At 37.7% G+C, this 20,328-nt stretch overlaps 1 protein-coding gene across 4 annotated transcripts in view; it reads left to right on the forward strand.

Moving 5' to 3' along the window:
• Slc12a1 (solute carrier family 12 member 1) overlaps window positions 1–20,328 on the forward strand; it is an 85,033-nt gene that overhangs the window by 28,868 nt on the left and 35,837 nt on the right. For all 4 annotated transcript variants that reach the window (XM_046460871.2, XM_046460869.2, XM_046460870.2 and 1 more), the window contains exons 10-17: window positions 1,968–2,052; window positions 4,515–4,666; window positions 5,935–6,042; window positions 6,374–6,497; window positions 8,212–8,313; window positions 10,310–10,465; window positions 13,744–13,843; window positions 14,733–14,844. In XM_046460871.2, coding sequence (XP_046316827.1) covers window positions 1,968–2,052; window positions 4,515–4,666; window positions 5,935–6,042; window positions 6,374–6,497; window positions 8,212–8,313; window positions 10,310–10,465; window positions 13,744–13,843; window positions 14,733–14,844 — 939 coding nt within the window. The remainder of the gene's footprint in view (window positions 1–1,967; window positions 2,053–4,514; window positions 4,667–5,934; window positions 6,043–6,373; window positions 6,498–8,211; window positions 8,314–10,309; window positions 10,466–13,743; window positions 13,844–14,732; window positions 14,845–20,328) is intronic.

The following is a 20,328-nucleotide window of genomic DNA, read 5'->3' on the forward strand; positions in this document are numbered from 1 at the left end:
ATAATACAATATAGATGGTCTGTAAATACATACCTGGGAGAAGATTTATGAAATACCCAAGTCTAATCAAGAGAGTTAAGATATGATTTCAGAAATGCAAAATCAGGATGTGGTTTTCATACTCAAAAAGCAGCAATATAATAGATTATTTATATTCAGTACTAGAAAAGAATATGATGTTAATGAAAAATTGTAGAAGAAAGTTAGATTTGAGGTTACTGCTAAAGGAAGGAAATTAATATTTTAGAGTGAAAACTAAGAATTTTTCAAAGTTGCAAACCCTGTCTATAGGTATCCAGACAAGATAATTCCATTTTTTTCTGATCTTATAATATAGAACCATATATTAATATATTGTCATCACAATTTATGCCTTAACATATAAATCAAATTTGACCCTCATGTAACTTCTATGAAGTTATTTTAAAGCTTGTAATAGTCATAAATAAACACCAAGTCTTTGTCTTTTAATTACAAAACTGCCTTCCATCTTCACCCTTCTTATCCATGTACATTTTCTTTCTTCCCACTTAAATTAATTCACGTTTCACTCAGATCCCAAGAAATCTCTAATCAAATAAGTAAATTTGGAGACTGGGGTTGTGGCTCAGTCGTAGAGCACTTGCCTAGCACATGTGAGGCACTGGGTTTGATTCTCAGCACTACATATAAGTAAATAAAATAAAGGTCCATAGACAACTAAAAAATGTTAAATAAATAAATAAAATTTGAAATATATAACATAAACAAGGAAACTGAGGCCTATAAAATCCACAGATACCTTCTTATTTCTTAGAGTTTCTCCATTGCACACACCTGCCACACTGACTTTTGCAAACAGTAGTGTGTGCTGATATTCATAGGAGAGTGTGGGGGGTAGGGAGGGGTAGTGATCACAGAATGGTTCCACAGGCTGGCTTACTCCATGTGAGAGCAGGTTTGCTTGGTTCACTTGTGGTTTCCAGGTTTCACACTGAGTCTGCCTTCACTGTGAGTGACCTTTTTGATGGACTTAATCAGCATAATTTAAGTAAAAAAAAAAAAAGTCTCAAACTTTTGTTTGACTGTATTGATTGCTTATTTGTATTGATGAGTTTTCTTGTCCTCTAGTGGGAGACTAATGCCTACTGGGATTTTACTTCCCCCAATTCAATATTTATTGACTCCTACTATATGCCAGGCACTGTCCTGTATAAACAACGAATGCATTAAAATCTCTATTTGATAATTCTTGTTAAGTTGAATTGAATATAATTCAATATGCTGCTTGGAAATTGATTTGATATGATTTAGCCCCCCCAAATAGGATATAAAATGGTAAATTAAATATGATGTGAACTCAGCTTAGTGAATGTATATACATTTATGAGCAAGAGAGAAGCCCATTTTCTGGTATAAGCTTGAATTTGCCCTTATTTATGCCTGCTTATGGAAATTAAACATCTCCCATTGTGGTTATTTCTGAACTAGATTCCAAATGGGGATTTGAGAAATTGAAGAATTTGGTAGATTATGCTTTTTGCTCACTCACAAGTGATTTCTTTTTAAAGGCAAGCCTAAGCTCAATATAAAACAAACACACACATGCAGGTATCATCAATGTGTTTGTATATTGTCCCCTAATGCTTTAAGGTCTGATGCAGCCACACAAAATCACAGGAGACAAAGGGAAGGGAGAGGCCTTGGTAAGTGAACTACCTAATGTACTTTTCTATAAAATCTCCCTCTGGGGCAGTGAGAGATGTTGTCTGTTCAGCACAAAAGTTTTACAGGATTCATAATTTGCTCTAAGCACTTTGTCTTCATCCAGAAAAAGTTCAGGCTCACCACCTTGCCATTTTCTCCATCACTTCTTTAGAATTTGTCTTAGGAAGTGTATCTTAAAAATTTGAAAATACAGAAATAACTCCAAGCAAACTGTGTTTATTATTCTGCCCTGTCTTCTCTCCCACATTATTTTTTGAAAGGACCCCCAAGATGCCATTCCTAGGGGAACCATGCTGGCCATTTTCATCACCACGGTTGCCTACATAGGGGTTGCTATTTGTGTAGGTAAGTTGTATGTGTCTGGTATCAGAATGTCAGAAGTACAAGGAGCCCAGTCATTCTTTATGTCTGGAGGGCTTTCAGTGGAACCTGAGTTTTTTTTTTTTTTTTTTTTTTAAGGCAACAATTTTACTTCCTTTCTTGGTACCTAAATGTTAATGGTTTGGATCTTTTTGGCTTTTAATGCAATTGAGCTGTAAAGCAGGCATCCTGGGTCAGTGCAAGAGCAGAGCTAATCAGATTGTCATTTTGCCTGAGCCCAAAGAGGGCCCCATTCTGCTCCCATGGGTGATAATTTCACTGCTAAGAAAGCCCTCGGCTTCCAGCACCCATCTCCCTTGCCCTAGGAGGAAGGTAAAGAACAGACTAAGGCAAAAAAAAAAAAAAAATCAAACTAAAACAAAACAAGAAATGGCCTTAGGAAAGTATGAAAAATGTAGAATTTATGAGAGTATCTCATCTTTGTACTGCCATGTCTAATATGGAAATGTCACTGTCACCAATTGGCAGGAAATCAGAATAAGACCTAGCTGCTGGCAATGTGGGCGGCCAGCCCCCATATTGCTCACTGAGCAGAAAATATGTGTATTTTCTTGCTGTTCCTGAGTATGACTTCAGTTCCACCTGCTGCCTGCAGTCACACCTATTCCTGGTTGCCCCACCCCCTTACCCCATATTTAGGCCATAGCAGGAGAGAAAGAAATTTGGCTTCCCGAGATGCAGACAAGAAAACCCTTTTCTGTATACATTAGATAATACAGACCCAGGCTGGTTGACTATGGAGGCCTGATGACTGTTTTACCAAAGTGGACTTCTCAGAGGTTCTCTGCTTCCTGTAGGGGAAACTGGGAAAACACATAGAACTTAAGTTGGTTTCTGAAAGATAATGAAAAACAAAAGCAAAACCCTTTGATTCTTTCCTATCTCACTGCCTCTTATTTGAGAAAATTGGATAACATTGTTAAATGTATTGTTGTGTCATTTCCAAGTTTAGTTACATGTAAAGAGACTTTGTTTCAATGCTTTAGAAAATCAACACACTTTTAAATGACAATGAAATCACCTAAAGTTAAATTTCCCCCTTTTTTTTTTCAGACATAATAAAGATGAGGGAATGAGCAAGTTAGAGATCTGATGTCAGAGATTCTTCCTGTTTTGGCCCCCCTATATGTAGGGGGGAAAAATCTGCATTTCTGTATCCTTCCCAGGGCAGCCATGGAGTCAACATCCTGGTTGTTTCTGTTGTTGCTATTGCTGTTGTTGTTGTTAATTCAGATAATGGCTCAGGGCCTGGCTTCATGAGAATTTGGAGAGACTTATTATGCAGAAGTTAAAATACATGATTCATAAAAGTCAGTTTGACATAAATGAACAATGCAAAGAGGTAAAAATTTAGAATGAATAATTTTGCTCAGTAATCAATAGCCATAATTTGGAGTGTGTAAGCAGAGGCTGGCAGGCCACTTCTCAGGGTTATGGTAAGAAGGATTCACTGATTATTGTTAGTGGCTCCTTCAATTCAAAGACTCTATGATGATTAAGTCTTTCCCAGACTCAAAGAATGTGAATTCCATGACTAACACTGAAGGTTCCTGTTATTAGTTCCTGACACTGGGACCTGTCTTAATTAGAACCTATTCTGGGTAGAGTGTGAAAAGCGATGTGAGCAGCTTTATTGGTTGGCATTTCATTTGCATAATATTTATCCTTTATGTAATTTTTAAAAGTTTATGTATTTTTCACACATATATTCATATATTTCAATAATCCTACCAAATACAGAATGGTAAATACAGTCCAGGAAAATCAATAGTTAAAATATATATCAAGAGTCTTTAAAATGGTCAAAATTCCATTTCTGAGAATCTATCCTAGAGAAATGTTTTGAAATAAAGAAGAAAAATTTACACACAAAGATATTTATTATAGAATATTTGTAATAGAAAAAGAACAAATACTCAAACGTGTGAAAATAATAAAATGGATTAACTGAGAGAGATGTTTGATACAACATTTGACCATAAATATTAAATTTAATTCCATAATGCTTTCCCTTGTTTCCCTCACTGACAAGGAAATATATCCTTCTACTTGAAAAGCATGTGGTCAATAGCACTAAGCCAGAAATACGAATTGAGTACATACTGTGTGAAAAACATTGGCATGCACATTTTCAGAGATCAAAAAGTAAGGCAGTCTCAACCCCCAGGTCTCTCAGAATAGCTGTTGAGAGCTAAGACTTAAACCACCCAAGACAGTGAAGATGTCAGCCTATATTCTGACAGGGCCACTCCCAGGACTCAAAGGATGGGAGCCTCCAGGAGCCACATCCCAAGAAGCACTGGCCATGAACAGAGACTGGGAATAATTCTTTTCAGACTCAAAGTCAATTTAGTGTTTTTTCACAAGAAAATCATAGGGGATGAGAATTCTTCTAAAGAAATGACAAGCCATAATTGTCTCCACAGCAGCCTGTGTGGTCCGAGATGCCACTGGAAGCATGAATGACACCATCATTTCTGGGGTGAACTGCAACGGGTCAGCAGCCTGTGGGTTGGGCTATGATTTCTCAAGATGTCACCATGAACCATGTCAATATGGACTGATGAACAATTTCCAGGTTTGAACTGCCAAAAAATAATAACAATAAGTATAAAATGTTTTTTGTTGTTGTTTTTATTTTTATAATATTAGAGATAGGGAAACTTCTGAACCTGCAACTGATTGATTACTGATTGATTTGTGAATTCAGCGAGAAACGATTTGTGTGGCATGGAAAAAGAGTGATACAGGCATTCTGCAGTAGCAATTCCTGGGGTTACATTTACCGTGGTAGGGAGACAATAGGCGATTGTATGAATTAATCACCAGGAGAGAGTACCACCTGGCTCTAGGTACCTTTTGATCAGTCATGCAAGATTTCATGGTGGAAAGAAGCTTAGATCAATTGGCACTTGGAATGCATTTCATCTGTGGACTTTGAATTAGGAAAACCCTGTAAGGAGCCCCTGGAGTACCCAGAAGACAAGAGAAAAAGAGAAATTGTGAAAGGAGGGAGAAAGTGAGGAGGAAAGAATAAGAGAAGTTAGAAATATGTAGGACTTGAAACATTGATTTATCTGCATGATTGGTGAGGAGAGAGAGAGAATTAAATGTGTCGTGAAGTCTTCATTCATCTATTTTAACAACTGGTGCAGAGAAATTAACTCAGCTGAAGTCATTATTCCAAAATATGTCTTAAATTGATAGAATCTCATCATGTCTCAGATCTAAAATTATGTTTAGTCAACACAGAAAAAGCAAAGGTTTGAAAAGGCTCTGTGTGCAGAAAATCCTAGAAACGCCTCTAAAAAGACTGGTAAACAGCTGAGTCCCTTCCCAAACCTTACTAAAATACCACTTTCTGCTAGATAGAATTTTTCATCATCAAAGAAACATATGACTGGCCTGGAGTTGTAGCTCAGTGGTAGGTAGAGCAGTTGCCTAACATGTGTGAGGCACTGGGTTTGATCCTCAGCACCACATAAAAATAAATAAGTAAAATAAAGGTATTGTGTCCATCTACAACTAAATAACCACAAAGAACAGAGAGAGGGAAAGTGCTGTCAAAACCCTTGAAACCATTTACTTCTTTATTTTTTCCAGTATCTTCTAAAAATATTGTGGTAAGCATTTATTATTCTGTGTATAACAAAAATGCAAATTCCATTTTGAAAAAAAAAAGTAAATATTAAGAATTATGGGGTGGGGCACAATCTCCTTAGAAGTAATTAGTTATAAAAGATTCCAAATCACAGAAAGTGGAGAGGGGAGCATTTGCATTAAAATGGAGCTAATGTTTTAAACATCTATTGGATGAGTCTCCTTACTTGGCCCTTTCTTCTCAAGGTCATGAGCATGGTATCAGGGTTTGGCCCCCTCATCACGGCTGGAATCTTTTCGGCTACACTTTCCTCTGCCCTGGCCTCCCTCGTCAGTGCACCCAAAGTGTTCCAGGTAATACAGGCATGAAGGAGCTATGCTTCTCCCTACTGCTACTTCCACTGAATGTGGATTGAGCTGAAATATTCGTTCTCGGTGGCAATCATTTTCCATCATTTTCTGAAACAGTTAATGTTTGCATCTGGCTCAAGTGCTATGTCTGCCACATAGTCAAGATCGATTCAAATAATATAAAGAATGACAAACTGCAGTGTTAACTTGTGCCTCATATTGTGTATCACTTAATCTTTCCCCAAATCTTCTTGTTTGAATCACCTAGAGAAAATGACTGTGCATAGATATAAGTGACAAATTTCTCCTCTTTTTTTTTTTTTTTTCCCATTAGGCTCTGTGCAAGGACAACATCTTCAAAGGCCTGCAGTTCTTTGCAAAGGGATATGGGAAAAACAATGAGCCCCTGAGAGGATATTTTCTCACTTTTGTGATAGCCATGGCGTTTATTCTTATTGGTTTGTAGTTTTCTTGTTCTTACTGAAAGCCAAAAAATTCTTCTGATTACTCAGAATTTACCCTTGAGTTTGAGAAATTACCTACTTTATGATTAAGATTCCATTTGGGAATGTTGGAGTCTAAGAAAGAAATGAGAAATCCTTGTGTGTAGAAGCCCTTTGGGAAACTGGAGCTAGACTCTGGACTTTATCTGTTCTTTGAAAGTGAATGTTGGAAACCCATCCAACCAAACACAACTGAATCCTTCCTCCAAACTGCCTGATATTATCGAACCTCAGTATTTTCCTGCAGCTGCCATATCTCCCACCCTGACAGTAGAACTGAATTGTCTGTGTCAGTGTTTCTAAAAATAAGGTTCATTGGCCAACTACTCAGAATCACCAGGGTGTTTGTGAACATGCAGATTTTTCAGGCCCAACCCTAGAGTTAATGAGTCAGAGTCTCTGACAATAAGGAATCTGCATTTTTACAAGCTCCTCAAAAGACTCATAGACCATTAATATTTGAGAACCACTTAACTGGATTATATTCATGGCTTCCTCTCCTCAAGTAATAAAGAAGCAGCTCTGTGAGCTTGGAAAGGTGCATCCCTCAGCTGTAGCCTGCGCACGCCTCACTCCTCCCCAAAGCCGCACCTTTGCTGCTGAGCACACTGGAGGATAGGAGGCAAAATGCAAAGTTCAGATGGGAACCACACTTAGGCAGCTGCACCTTCCTCAGCACCGTGGTGCTGAACTATGGTTGCTCCTCATCATAATGCATGAAACTCTGGGAGCTATAGTTCATGAATCCACCTAAGATCTCTATGACGTTGAGGAGGGGAATATATAACTCTCAGTTAGATTTTTTTAAAAATTAAATTAAAATGATTACATATCTCTAAAGATGTTCCAATTATGTAATTTAACCTTTAAGGACTCAAATGATTGTCCCATGCTGAATTTAAATGATTCTACAGTCAAAGTTTAAACATTGTGTATAAATTAAATGCTATCCTTTAAAATCACTCTTTCAGAAAAACATGAATTAGCTCCATATGCAGATTTTATGGTAGCATTTTTTGCATATTTCCCAACTGGTTTCTGTGTTCTAGAATCATACCCAGTTGCCACCTACACTCGCATCATTGAGGATTATAGATGTCTGAATCTCAGATTAATGAGGAAGTCTGTATTTTTTTCTTGTATCATACAGTTAAACAATCTGATTGGCATTAAATCATACCATATTTTAGCCACTGAGGTCAAAGTATTTTAGAGATGCAGAAAAGTATGAAAGAGTCAAAAGAGTCCTGAAAGTCATAGAAAAAATACTGGAATATGCAGAAAGATTTTCAGTTGGTAGTTTCTGGTACACTGGTATTTAACTAATCTGTCACTTGGTAGAGCCTTTTGGTTATTTACATAGCAGACAAAAATCATGGTATTTGTTGGTACCTCCAAAATAGAGTTATGCTCCATCCCCAAAACTTCTAGGTACAACTCTTGATTGCCTATTTTCTGATTGGTAGGTTTTTCTTGATCTCACTTTATAGAAACCTGGGCTAAGAGTATATATGTTATCCTAAAGAAAAAATCACTAAATTTTTAAACTTTGACAGATGCTAGCTATATTTTCAATTTCCAAATAAAGTCAGGCTTCCAGGCTATAACAGCTGTTCAGCCCCTGATCTCATCACTCAGACGTACATGTTTGATTTTGCTTCTTTTACAGCGGAACTGAACACCATTGCTCCCATCATCTCCAACTTTTTCCTGGCCTCATATGCACTTATTAACTTCTCCTGCTTCCATGCTTCTTATGCTAAATCTCCAGGTAAGATGACATTTCAAAACTGGAGTCAGCCTAAGCAAACAGTTAGTTTGTCTCAATAAAATGAAATAAGTCAGTGAAAAGTGCTCAATCTGTGTTTATATGTTTTCATATATCCTAGTGGGCAGTGTAATCCACTTTATTTTGGTGAGTTGGGGGATGGCTTCTAAAATAGAAAAAGAATCATTTGAGCAATGGCCTTTTTGACCAACCGTAAAGTCAATTTTCTCCTGTGGCAATAAATTATTCATTGCAAGAGAAACCACATTTATTTCAGCAGTAGAAAAACACCACTATTTATTTCCAGGGTGAAAGTGACCACAGAAGTGGAATAAATGTATATATTTGAGACTTCCTTACTATCAATTTGTTTCCTGCCCATGGTGCAGAAGGGAAGGATGAGTAGCTCCCATAATTACCTGCTGAGTGCAGGCAATGCAGATTCACGTTGGGCCCCATGATGTTGATGCCAGTGGCGTCTGTGCACTTTTGGGGCTAGGTTTAAAGTCGTTCAGAATTTTTCACCAAAGAACTTTCCCTTACGCAGTCATCCCTCATCTCTTTTTGGCTTCAACTGGCCAGTAGAGATCCTCTGCCTTTCCTCCAAAAAAATAAAGTCTTGTCATCATCAACCCTTAAAAAGTTCCTCACAATGAAGATTTTGTCAAACATATCAGACACTGCCTTAGGGACTACTGCCTTCCCAAGCCTTTGGAAAACCTGCTGGCAAGAAGATGAAAGATAAATGGACAGGGAACCCTTATCTACCCGAGGCTTCTGGATTGTAGGAGATGTAGAAAGACCTTTTGTTTAGTTTTGTTATATTCTTTTAACACAAAGAAATATTTGACCCTATGCCTTGTTATAGCCATTTTTGAAAAACAAGGCGGAGTTATAAAGGCTGGTAGGAAAATGAGTGAAAAGGAAGAAGGGAAAGAGAGAGAACAAAAATAGAAAAAATGTATAGAAGGAGGCAAACACACAAACTCTTATTATAAATCAATATCTTTCTCTCTCTCCCTCCCTCCCTCCTTCTCCCTCTCCTTCTCTTCTTGTCCCTCCCTCTCTCTTTCTCTTTAACACAAACACACATACACACACACAGAGAGAGAAAGAGAGATAGATAGAGAGAGAGAGAGAGAGGCCAGACTCAGAAAAATAAAAGTATTTCTGATGATGTTCTCGAAGTGCTATTTCCATCTTGTGGTTATTTAGGAAATTGCTCCTGGAGACTTTTACAGTTGTGTTGTGTTTTGGCAACTGCAAATGTAAAATGTACTTCATCCAGAGACCAAGTGCCCTCCAAATCAGAGTTTCCCCATCCTGACCATACTGTCTCCTGGCTTTATTCATTTCAGAGAACTAATGGAACATGGAAACCTATGTATTTAGGAACTGTGAGAAATATTTTCATTACAAAATGTGTGATATATTAATATATTGGGTTGAAGATGTCATTGCTAGAAAAATCTCTCCTTCTTTCTTCCATGGATTATTGTTTCTGAAAAGACAGGCCTATCCTCTTAGGGTTATGGGAGAGCTGCCAAGAAGTCAAGCAGATTGACTCCTGCTGACTAAGAATAGTCATGTGCAAAAGCTGAATGTCTTAATCCTCGCTCTCCTGGATAACCAGGAAGTTCCTCCTCCCACTCTTTCTATCCCTCCTGCCTCCTTTCAACCCCTGGTGGCTTAGATTTTAGATGCCTAAGCTTTGGAAAGCACAATTGGGGCATACAGGAAGAATGAAGGGGTCTGTGAGTAAAATTTTCCAAATGCTTAATATTTCCCAAATTTTACAGCATCATGTTTGATATAACCACCACTTTCATAGGCCAGGGACCCAAGATTATAGGAAAAAAAAAATAACAGAGTTAGAAAATGGACCTCAAAGTTCTGATTCTTTAAGACAGAAAAACACACATTACCTGCATTCTTATAAAATTCAGTAGCCTGATAACAGTAGTGTGAAAAACTTGTGGATTTTTTTTTTTTTTTTCAGGATGGAGACCTGCATATGGGATTTACAACATGTGGGTGTCTCTTTTTGGAGCTGTGTTGTGTTGTGCTGTCATGTTTGTCATCAACTGGTGGGCAGCTGTTATCACCTATGTCATTGAGTTATTCCTCTATATCTATGTGACTTATAAGAAGCCAGGTAAGATAAGGACTGTCCAGGATGGGGTTTCCAAATCTCTCTCTATCCATTCATTCAGCATTTACTAAGCAGCTTAGGTGTGCCATGTACAAGGTAGATAGTAATAATGTATTGTAATGTAGAAATAACAACAACTATGTCATATAATCATTTAATCCTCATGATAGTGTTGTAGATTAGTATTACTCTCATTTTACATACAAAGAAATGAGACTTCATAGAGTTGACCACTTGTAATGGTCAGGATGTGTTAGAGCTGACATCTTAACCAGAGGAGTATCATCCCAAATCCCAAAAGCTTTCCATTACAGCACCTTCTGTTTCTATGTCCCAAATGAAATACATGTCCTGTCCTCAGGAGTTCCCAGAATAGACAATTAATTATGATACAATATAGTAAGCAAAACCATGAAAATAAGAAGAATAATTTGCTAAGAAAAGGGGAGGGAGGGAGTCATTTCCTTGATTAGAGTTGTCTAAGAAAATTTGGGGGTTCATGGCTTGAGTTCTCAGGGTCAGGCACTCTGTACAAAATAAGTATTTGTTGAGTGAACAAATAAATTAGGTTATAAAAGAAAACAGTAAGCAACTAAGAGACAGTTAATGGAACAGAGTCAGGGAATGACGTTCTAGGCAGAAGGACAGCAGGAGTGAAGTTAAGGATGCACATAAGCTAGTGGCATTTTGGGGAAGCTCCAAGGCCTTAACACATTGATTTGTTTGGTACCAAGGAGAAGGGACTTGATGTGAAGTGAGAGGGGTTGGCTGAGGCCAAGGAAATAAGAAATTTACATGGCCTGTGAAAGAATCAGGATATGGAGAACAACAGAAAGGTGCCATAGGTATTCAGTTGGAGAAGCATAACTGGACCTGAACTTTGGATGTTGACTTTAGAACCAGTGAGAAGGGTGAACTGAAGCAAGGGGTGACTAGGGAACAGGGGGTACTGAGAGACCCCTGGTCACCATAGAATTCCCCTTTCCTCTCTCTGCCGGTGAGGTAGAGATAGTATAAAACAACTTTGGATGGATTTGTTTTGTTTTTCTTTATCTATTTTCAACATCAGATATCATTTACATGTGGTAGTTGTTCATCCCTTTTTGAGGTACATTCCGCAAATTTTGACAAACTTATACAGTCCAGTACCTACACCATAATCAAGATGGAGGACATCCCTAAGGTGCCCTCACACCCCGTGTCTTCAATCTCCTTTCTCTAGAACTTGTCCCTGGCAACTACTTTTCTAATTTCTGATTCTATACCTTAATCTTTTCCAGAAAAATCCTATAAATAGGACCATGTAATAATAGCCTTTCACTTAGCATAATCCTCTGGATTTATCCATGTTGTCACAGGTATAAGTCGTTTGTTCTTTTGTATTGATGAGCAGCACCCTATTATGAATATATCACAACACTTTAAAAAAATCTCTTCACAAGTCAATGAGCATCTAATTTATTTTCAGTTTAAGATGATTATGTATCCATGTGCTATACTTATTCATACACATGTCTTCGTATGGACCTAAATTTTCATTTTACTTGAGTAAATATCTAAGATTCAGATTTCTGTTTATATAGTGAGTATATACATAACTTTAAAAGAAACTGTCAAATTGTTGTCCATAGCAGCAGTATCATTGTCTGTTCCCACCAGCAATGAAAGAGTCCTAGCTAGTTGCTTCACATCTTTGTCATCATCTAGAATTGTCAGTTGCTTTTTTAAAAAGCCATACTAATAGATGTATAGTGCTATGTCATTGTGGCTTTATTTACTTTTTCTCAGTGACTAATGATGTTGAACATCTCATTTGCCATTCATATATCTTCTTTAGTTAAGTGTCTGTTTCAATCTTCTGCTCATTTTTTTCCAATTGTTTTCTTATTCAATTGTGAGAGATTTTTGTTTGGACTGTTTGTTAGTTTCTTGTACTAGGGATTGAATCCAGGAGTGCTTTCCCATTGAAATATATGCTCAGTCCTTTTTAATTTATTTATTTATTTATATTTGTCATGAGATGGGTCTCACCAAATTGCTAAGGGTCTCCCTAAGTTGCTGAGGCTGGCCTTGAACTTGCAATCCTCCTGTCTTAGCCATCTTAGCTGCTTAGATCAAGTGGCTGGATTTATATGCAGGTGCCACCATGCCTGGCATGACAATTCTTTATATATTCTAGATACAAATCCTTTTACAGTATGTGTTTTACAAATATCTTCTCCGGGTCTGTGGCTTCTATTTTTATTTTCCTTATAGTTTGTTTTGAATAACAGAAGTTCTTAATTTATATGATGTCTTAATCATCTTTCTTTTTTTTTTTAATTTATACGATTTAGTAATTTACATCTGACTTAACTTTCCCTACTCCAAGGTCACAAACTTCTACAAGTTTTAATGCTTTGGTGATTTCATTAAGGTCTACTATCCCCTTGGGGTCAATTTTTGTGTAGGGTGTGAGGTGTGGTTCAAATTTCAATTTTAGGATATAAATGTCCATTTGACTAAGGGGGTTTTTATTCCTATAAAAATGAGTTGTCTAAGATATGCTTAATGCCTAATGCATTGTCAGTACTTGATCAATGTTAACGTATTTTTTACTTCCAGTTAATCATCTCCAACTCACTTTCTAACTCTCCAGAGCAAGAGTGGAGGGAATAGGTTCCTCCATCTTGGAATGGGTCTGTGCATTTCTAGCCTATTAAATTCCATTTAATATTTGAATTTGTTTTTGAAAAAGGAAGGAAGGAAGACAGGAAAGAAGGAAGAAAGAAAGGCAGGCAAGGGATGGTAGTGCTGACTTCCCTTGTTATGATTGTGTTCTAAAAGATCAACCCAAAATGCTAGCTAAAGAGCCTTGATCCTATTCATGGACATCTAGAAGCATAAATCCCTGAACTGCTCATTCTAACTCTTCAAATATAAAGATGACTGCACACTATCTGTATAACTGAAATTGCTTTCAATTTAAGAATTTGTGAAGATCCCTTGAATTTATTCAGGGCTGACCATTTTCCCCAGTCCTTCCACCTGCAATGTAGTTATCACACAGCCTCTTCCACAAGGCAAGATTTCTGAGACTGCAGCTTTACAGGCTGATCCTTAGCTGGAAAAAAAGTCTTGTTTCTGAGGATTCACATAGTGTTCACAAAGCTCTTTCTAGGAAACACTGTTGCATTTTCTCTAATTTGGGCACAGATCTCTGCTTGCATAGCCAGGGAAAATTATATAAGTGGATGGCTTGTAACAATTTTGTGTGTGCCAATTTCCTCCTTGGTCCACAGATGTGAATTGGGGCTCCTCCACACAGGCTCTTTCCTATGTGAGTGCTTTGGACAATGCTCTGGAATTAACCACAGTGGAAGACCATGTGAAAAATTTCAGGTAAAGTTGGCTACTCAGGCATCTGGTATGTTCCACATCAGAAGAGGCTTTTCTTTTGTGCAAGAATAGAGTAATTACAAGCTTTGTGAGTATGTTCCAAAAATGAGCAACTGCCATACTTTCATAGCAGCACTTCCTACAAATGAGTGCTTCTTCCTTCCACACAGGGTCATGCCTACCCAAAACCATAACCCCTTATGGTGCCAAGTGTCACCTTCCATGCGTGGAGATGGAAAAGTGGCCTAAATGACATGATTTTGGAGAGATGTCTTAATTATTATTAATTAAAATATAATTATTAATTATCTCCATTCATCTTGAGCTTACTGAGTTCCCTTCAGAGCAGTCACACTTGGGCTTTTCTTTAGTTATGTCTTATTTTTTTATAATATTTATTTTTCGGTTTTCGGTGGACACAACATCTTTATTTTATTTTTATGTGGTGCTGAGGATCAAACCCAGCACCCCGCGCATGCCAGGTGAGCACGTTACCACTTGAGCTGCATCCCCAGCCCAAGTTATATCTTATTTTGAATGGAACCTCTCAGCACAAGCTGGCAAGACAGAAGGAAAAAAAAAAAAAGAAAAACAAAAAGAAAAATAGTGAATAGTGACTAGAGAGGGACAGGTTTCGTTGATATTTGGGGTAGAGCAGTATCCAGACCATAAAAGGCAAGTAGACCCCAAACTGCCTTTTCCCGGCTTTACACTTTTGCTGTGACTGACTAGACTATGAATACAAAGATGTTGGTGGGAAACCCAAGAAATAATCAGGGGAGAAGCGGTTTCGTTTTTCATAGCCTCTGTACTGGCTGTTTCCAATAGGGCATTTCTGCTTTCAGCGGCTTCCTTAATGGCCAATTCTATATCTTCTCTTCTTTACTTTCAGGCCCCAGTGTATTGTTCTAACAGGGGGACCCATGACAAGACCTGCTCTCTTGGACATAACTCACGCCTTTACCAAGAACAGTGGACTTTGCATCTGCTGTGAAGTCTTTGTGGTAAGAGACTCTTCATCTATGAAAAGTGCTTTTTTCTCCCTGCTCACCTTGTGTTACTTAGGCCAGCAGGGAAGGTACGTGCAATGATAGAAAAATAACAAAAACTCTGGACAAGAGCCCTCTTCCTTGATTCATAGATCAAGGACAAGCAAGAGCCCGGGATCCTGAATTTTAACCGGTAGTTGAAATGTTTTTCTGATTTCATAGGAGACCAACTAAAAGTGATAAATATTTCTAAAGGATGGCCTTTGAGTCAAGAAAAACAGAACTGGCTTGGAAATAAAACAAAAGCATTTGGGGTGATAACTGTCCTTCGAAATGTGAAAGGATGGAAGGAGCCAGAGAGAGCACTATTATATAGACTAACTGACGAGGAGAGAACCAGACATAATGGCCTTAAATGACAGCATGTGGAATTTAGATGAAATATTTGGGTAAACCTGATGACACCGCAGATATCTAGGGAATTAAAGCAAGTTTTCCATGTCTTAGATAAACAGTCATTGCTGAATGAATTACTTTTTGTTTAGGGAGTATGTGGTAGACAAATAATAATTAATTGGTGATTTTCTAAGGAAGTATTCATATAGTGGTTAAAATTTTAACCATAATTATTCTCAGGTGGGGAGAAAGCATTAAAATTATTATTTAAAATAACAATGTGTAGGACTGGGGCTATAGCTCAGTAGTGAGTGTTTGCCTAGCATATGGAGACCCTGGGTTTGATTCCCAGGATTAAAAAAAAATAAAAATAAATAAGGTCCAAATCTTCCAAACTAGCCCACTTCTACTAGTATTCCCATGTCATTCCCTTTCTCTTTTCTGTTTTTCTTGTGCGTGCAAACACACACACACACACACACACACACACTCAGCTAAAAATCCTCATCTATTGATGTATTTTTGTAGTACTTAAGTGCTTACCTATTCTTCCAAGCTTTTTCCTAGTTTTTCTTGTTTGATCAGCCCAATGAGACAAAAATTAAACAAAGCTGTGTTCTCAATTTACTGATTGTGAAAGTGAGATTCAAGAAAATTAAATTAATGCTCATAATCACGTGATAAGACAGTGGCAGAGTCAGGACGTCAATCCAGGCCCCTGAGTGTGCTCTGCATTGCACAACGTGGAGTAAACCTCAGCAGACTTGCATCCTTGGGAGCACTGTTAGAATCAGGTACCACTACTCACATTTCCAATGTCAGCCAAGGAATAGGCCATCAGGAGGCTGTGTGACCCTGGGGCCAGTCAGCTCCGTGATGATGCAGGGGCTAATTTACCACATGTCACCATGAGCAGCATTTAAGCCTCTTTTTACACCTGGTAATATTCTAAAATCTATATGAAACGAGTTGGTCATATTCTCCTTCCTCTCTGTGCTTATATGACAGTAACTCAAACAATATAACTAAATGCAATTATCCTATAGTGGGAGGAGAGAATCCTACTGAATATATAAGATTGACAGGTTAAGTAACGGCCAGCTGTGACTCCAGAGGATTTTTTAAAAGCTTATCAAGAACCCTTCTCTCATATTATCAACTTTGGTGCCCTGGATTAGTGGATTTCATTTTGGCCAATATAATATAGGAGTTGGTTTTGATGGAATAAGCAGTTTGAGGTGTTTTTCTTCTCTAGCAATTTAGAGAAAATTTAGTTTAGCAGGCAATAAAGTATCTTCAGAACTAGAGAAATGAACTGGGAATATAAACTGTCATATACTGACTGGGGAGAAAAAGTCTTCTACAGAGACAAGAGATATTGCTTTTAATTAACCCTTTGCTGCTTTAACTGTAATAAAGGAGTATGATGCTAGAATATCATTTCATTTGAAGTAAATACCTCAGACTGTGACCTTTGCTGTTTGGCATGTATATGGGTGACATTGTACATTACTGTGTTGGTCTCTCCATGTAGGACCCAAGAGTCTTGTTCCCGGGTGCTACAGTTCTCTTGGGGACAAAAAATAGTTACTGAATCAGTTAATGACTTTCCAGTTAGTTACTTTCTATGAATTCCTGTGGTTACAGATGCTGTTACCATTCTTAGACTCCAGCTGTCAATCATTTTTTGCAAAGAAACAGATGGAAGGCAATATGGGGGGAGTCAGCATACCCTCAGAATTTTTTTTGAAAGTGTATGTGCATTGGTTGATGGTTAGGCCAACCTTGTGGAAAATGTTAAATGGTGATGATAAGAGAATGACAGTTTTGTTTTTAACCTTAGGAAGCTGGTGCTCTTGGGCTTTTGTGACTAACAGCCGAGTTCTGAATCACTGTTTTGCCACCTATTAGCTGTAGGTCCCTTCGGCACATAATTTAGTCACTCTGACTCAATATTCTCAGTTATAAAATAAAACTAATAAAAACACCCCCTATATTGTAAAGTTAATATGAGAATCATATAAGATAAGCTTTCAAGTACTCAGTTTGGTGTCTGTCAAATAGTAAATGCTCATTTAATTTTAGTTTTATTATTATTGATCCTGCTATTGTCATTATAGTTATGTTTGATATACCTGGCTGCCATTTTCATTTCAGAAATACAGGGCAAAAATAAAGACCTAAAGAATCCTCTCTTAAAAAACTAAGCCGGGCACTGAATTTTGAGCTTTTGGGGTATCCAGCTGTTTGGTCATGATGGAACATTGAGATATGTTTTCCTACCAGACATGAGACAGCTAGCTCTGCTCCACTGCTCTGTGGCTTTCAGCCATTAAGCCCTTGTTTGAAGTGCTCATACTACAGAAAGGAGCAAGACCCACAATTCACTGGCTTTTTGGTGTTGGTGGGTAATTGAGAGCTTGTGATCATAGTTGCCATTTCCTGAAATCGAGGCTGTTTTTTCCTCCTCTGAGGTACTGGGCCTCACAACATGCCAGACAAGCACTCTACCAATTGACTTACATGCCCAATTCACTTTTTATTTTTATTTTATTTCTGATATCAAGGACTGAACCCAGGGATACTTAGATACTAAGCTAAATCCTCAGCCCTTTTCATTTTTTATTTTGAGACAAATTCTCGCTAAGTTGCTGAAGTTGACTTTGAACTTGAAATCCTCCTGTCTCAGCCTCCTGAGCCACTGGAGATTACAGGTGTGTGCCACCACACCCGGTGTTTATTTTATTTTTTAAGACAGGGTCTCAATAAGTTGCCCAGGCTGGCCTTGAACTTGCAGTCTTCCTGACTCAGCTTCCTGAGTAGCTGGCATTAAAAGCATGCACCACCACACCTGGCTTAATTATGTCAAATTTTTTTTGGACTGGGGATTGAACCCAGGGGCATTCTACCACTGAGCCACATCTTCAGCCCTATTTTCTTATATTTTATTTAGAGACAGGGTCTTATTGAGTTTCTTAGGGCCTTGCTAAGTTGCTGAGCCTGGCTTTGAACTTGCAATTCTCCTGCCTCAGCCTCTAGAGCCACTGGGATTACAGGTATGTGCCACCATGCCCAGTTTAACTATGGCATTTTTAAAGACCTAGAAATTATAGCCCTTGAAGCTGCTAAAAATGAAATAAAAAGAATTTAAGTTTTTTCTGGGCCCCAATTATCTGACTAACTCCTATACTAACCCACTGAAGCCTCTTTCTCCCTCTTCTTGCTTTTTTCTTATTCAGCCTTAAGATTTCAGATAAGGGACCCTTCATCAAAACAATTTGATGATCCTTTCAATCCATCTTAGAATTTTTTAAAACATTGTCTGGTCTTCTCATTTGAACTATGCATAACAAATCAGTGACATCTTCTAATCTCAAGAGGCTTTATATCCAACATGTGAATAATTTTGTTCTTTTGTACTTCATTCCTATCAGCATGGAAAGGCAAGGGTGAGTAGGACTCACCTTCTATAGTATCAAATCACAGTTTTTAGCATAGCCAAGTTCAGTGGGCTCAGCAAGAGGCAAGTATTAAGTGTTGCAAATTTTTTTTTAATATTTATTTTTTAGTTTTAGGTGGACACAATATCTTTATTTTACTTTTATGTGGTGCTGAGAATCGAACCCAGCGCCCCGCGCATGCCAGGCGAGCACGCTACCGCTTGAGCCACATCCCCAGCCCCAGTGTTGCAAATCTTAACCTCCACCAATTCCACCCTATGTACCATGACAAACATATGTACTTTTTTCAATTAGTTTCTGTGTTTATGTCATTCATAGTCGATAGAGAGATACTGCAGCCAATCATTACAAATAATTTACTTTGAGTTTATATCCCCTTAACTCTCTGGTACACTGTGCTCTGTCCTAAAATCAGGTGGGATTAGCTCGCACTGCACTGTCCTGTGCAAGAAGGCATCACATGACAGAGATCAGCAGTCCTTCACTTATCTACCTCTCAGTTTTACATCAAGACAGTGTTCTTTTGAACAACAGATAAGAAACAGCTGCTTTTGTACAATGAAAGTTGAGTCAGTTGATTTCGGATTGAAAATACAAATCAGATAAAATCATTCTTGCCAAAAAAAAAAAAAAAGTACCATTCACCTCTTTTCTAAATTGTGTCTGTCTTAAAATTGCAGAGGACTTTTGTCTCTATTACAGTATATATATATATATATATATATATACACTTTTTTTTAACCACATACACTGTGACATGCTAGTGGCTAAAAAATAAAGATTTTTATCCAAGATCACTTCTATTTTTTATTTTAAAACAGTAAGAAAAATGACAGACTGAATCACACAAAACTTACATTTTTGTTGATCAAAACTGTTTATGCCAGCAACTTTATATGGTTCAACAACATAAAATTACAGGGAACCATTCCACCTCTCCTACTTAAGAATGGTTGACACTTTTATCCTTTTGAAATGAAATAACCAGTACAGATCAAACTCAAGTCCCCTTTATCACCAGGTAGACTTGTGGCTCTCTATCTCCAGCAACAATGTATGTGAGTTTTATGGATATTTTTCTCTTTATTTCACATCTGTGTGCCAGGATGCAAAACTATTTTGGTTCCTATTTTCCCTACTCTTTAATACTGCTGTAACTTTGATTATCCTGTCTTCCCATTGTGAAGGAGGAAAAAAGATGTTTTTTGACGAGTTTCCTCAAGTAGACCTCCTCTTAATGTTTCACCTCTGCTGTTACCCTCTTTTTCTTTTTCTGAAAATTATAAAATCCTTTAATAAAATCCAAAGCTCTCTTTGAATTTTCTCTTTGAGAAGTTCTCAAGAAAACTCAACCATCTTCTCACTCTATGGCATAATGGAAGACAATTGAGCCCGGATAACCCTGGGGAAACCGAAATTCATGTTTTTTCTTCTGTTTTCAATCTTCTCCTAATCACAACCTTCACGCCCACCAAGAAGAAAATGCATTCTTTTGAGATGCATCTATTCTCCTTTTGTCAGTGACTCTCTGTCATGATGTTAATAAAATAGTGACATGACCAAATACAGAAGGAATGAAATGACCTATGAATGGGCACTAGGATGCATGGCGAGATGAAAAATGGACCAAATCAGAAAGGGA

This window comes from Marmota monax, unplaced genomic scaffold, assembly GCF_021218885.2.
Source record: "Marmota monax isolate L192 unplaced genomic scaffold, Marmota_monax_Labrador192_F-V1.1 WCK01_AAM20220418_F8-fsc00001, whole genome shotgun sequence".
NCBI lineage: Eukaryota > Metazoa > Chordata > Mammalia > Rodentia > Sciuridae > Marmota > Marmota monax.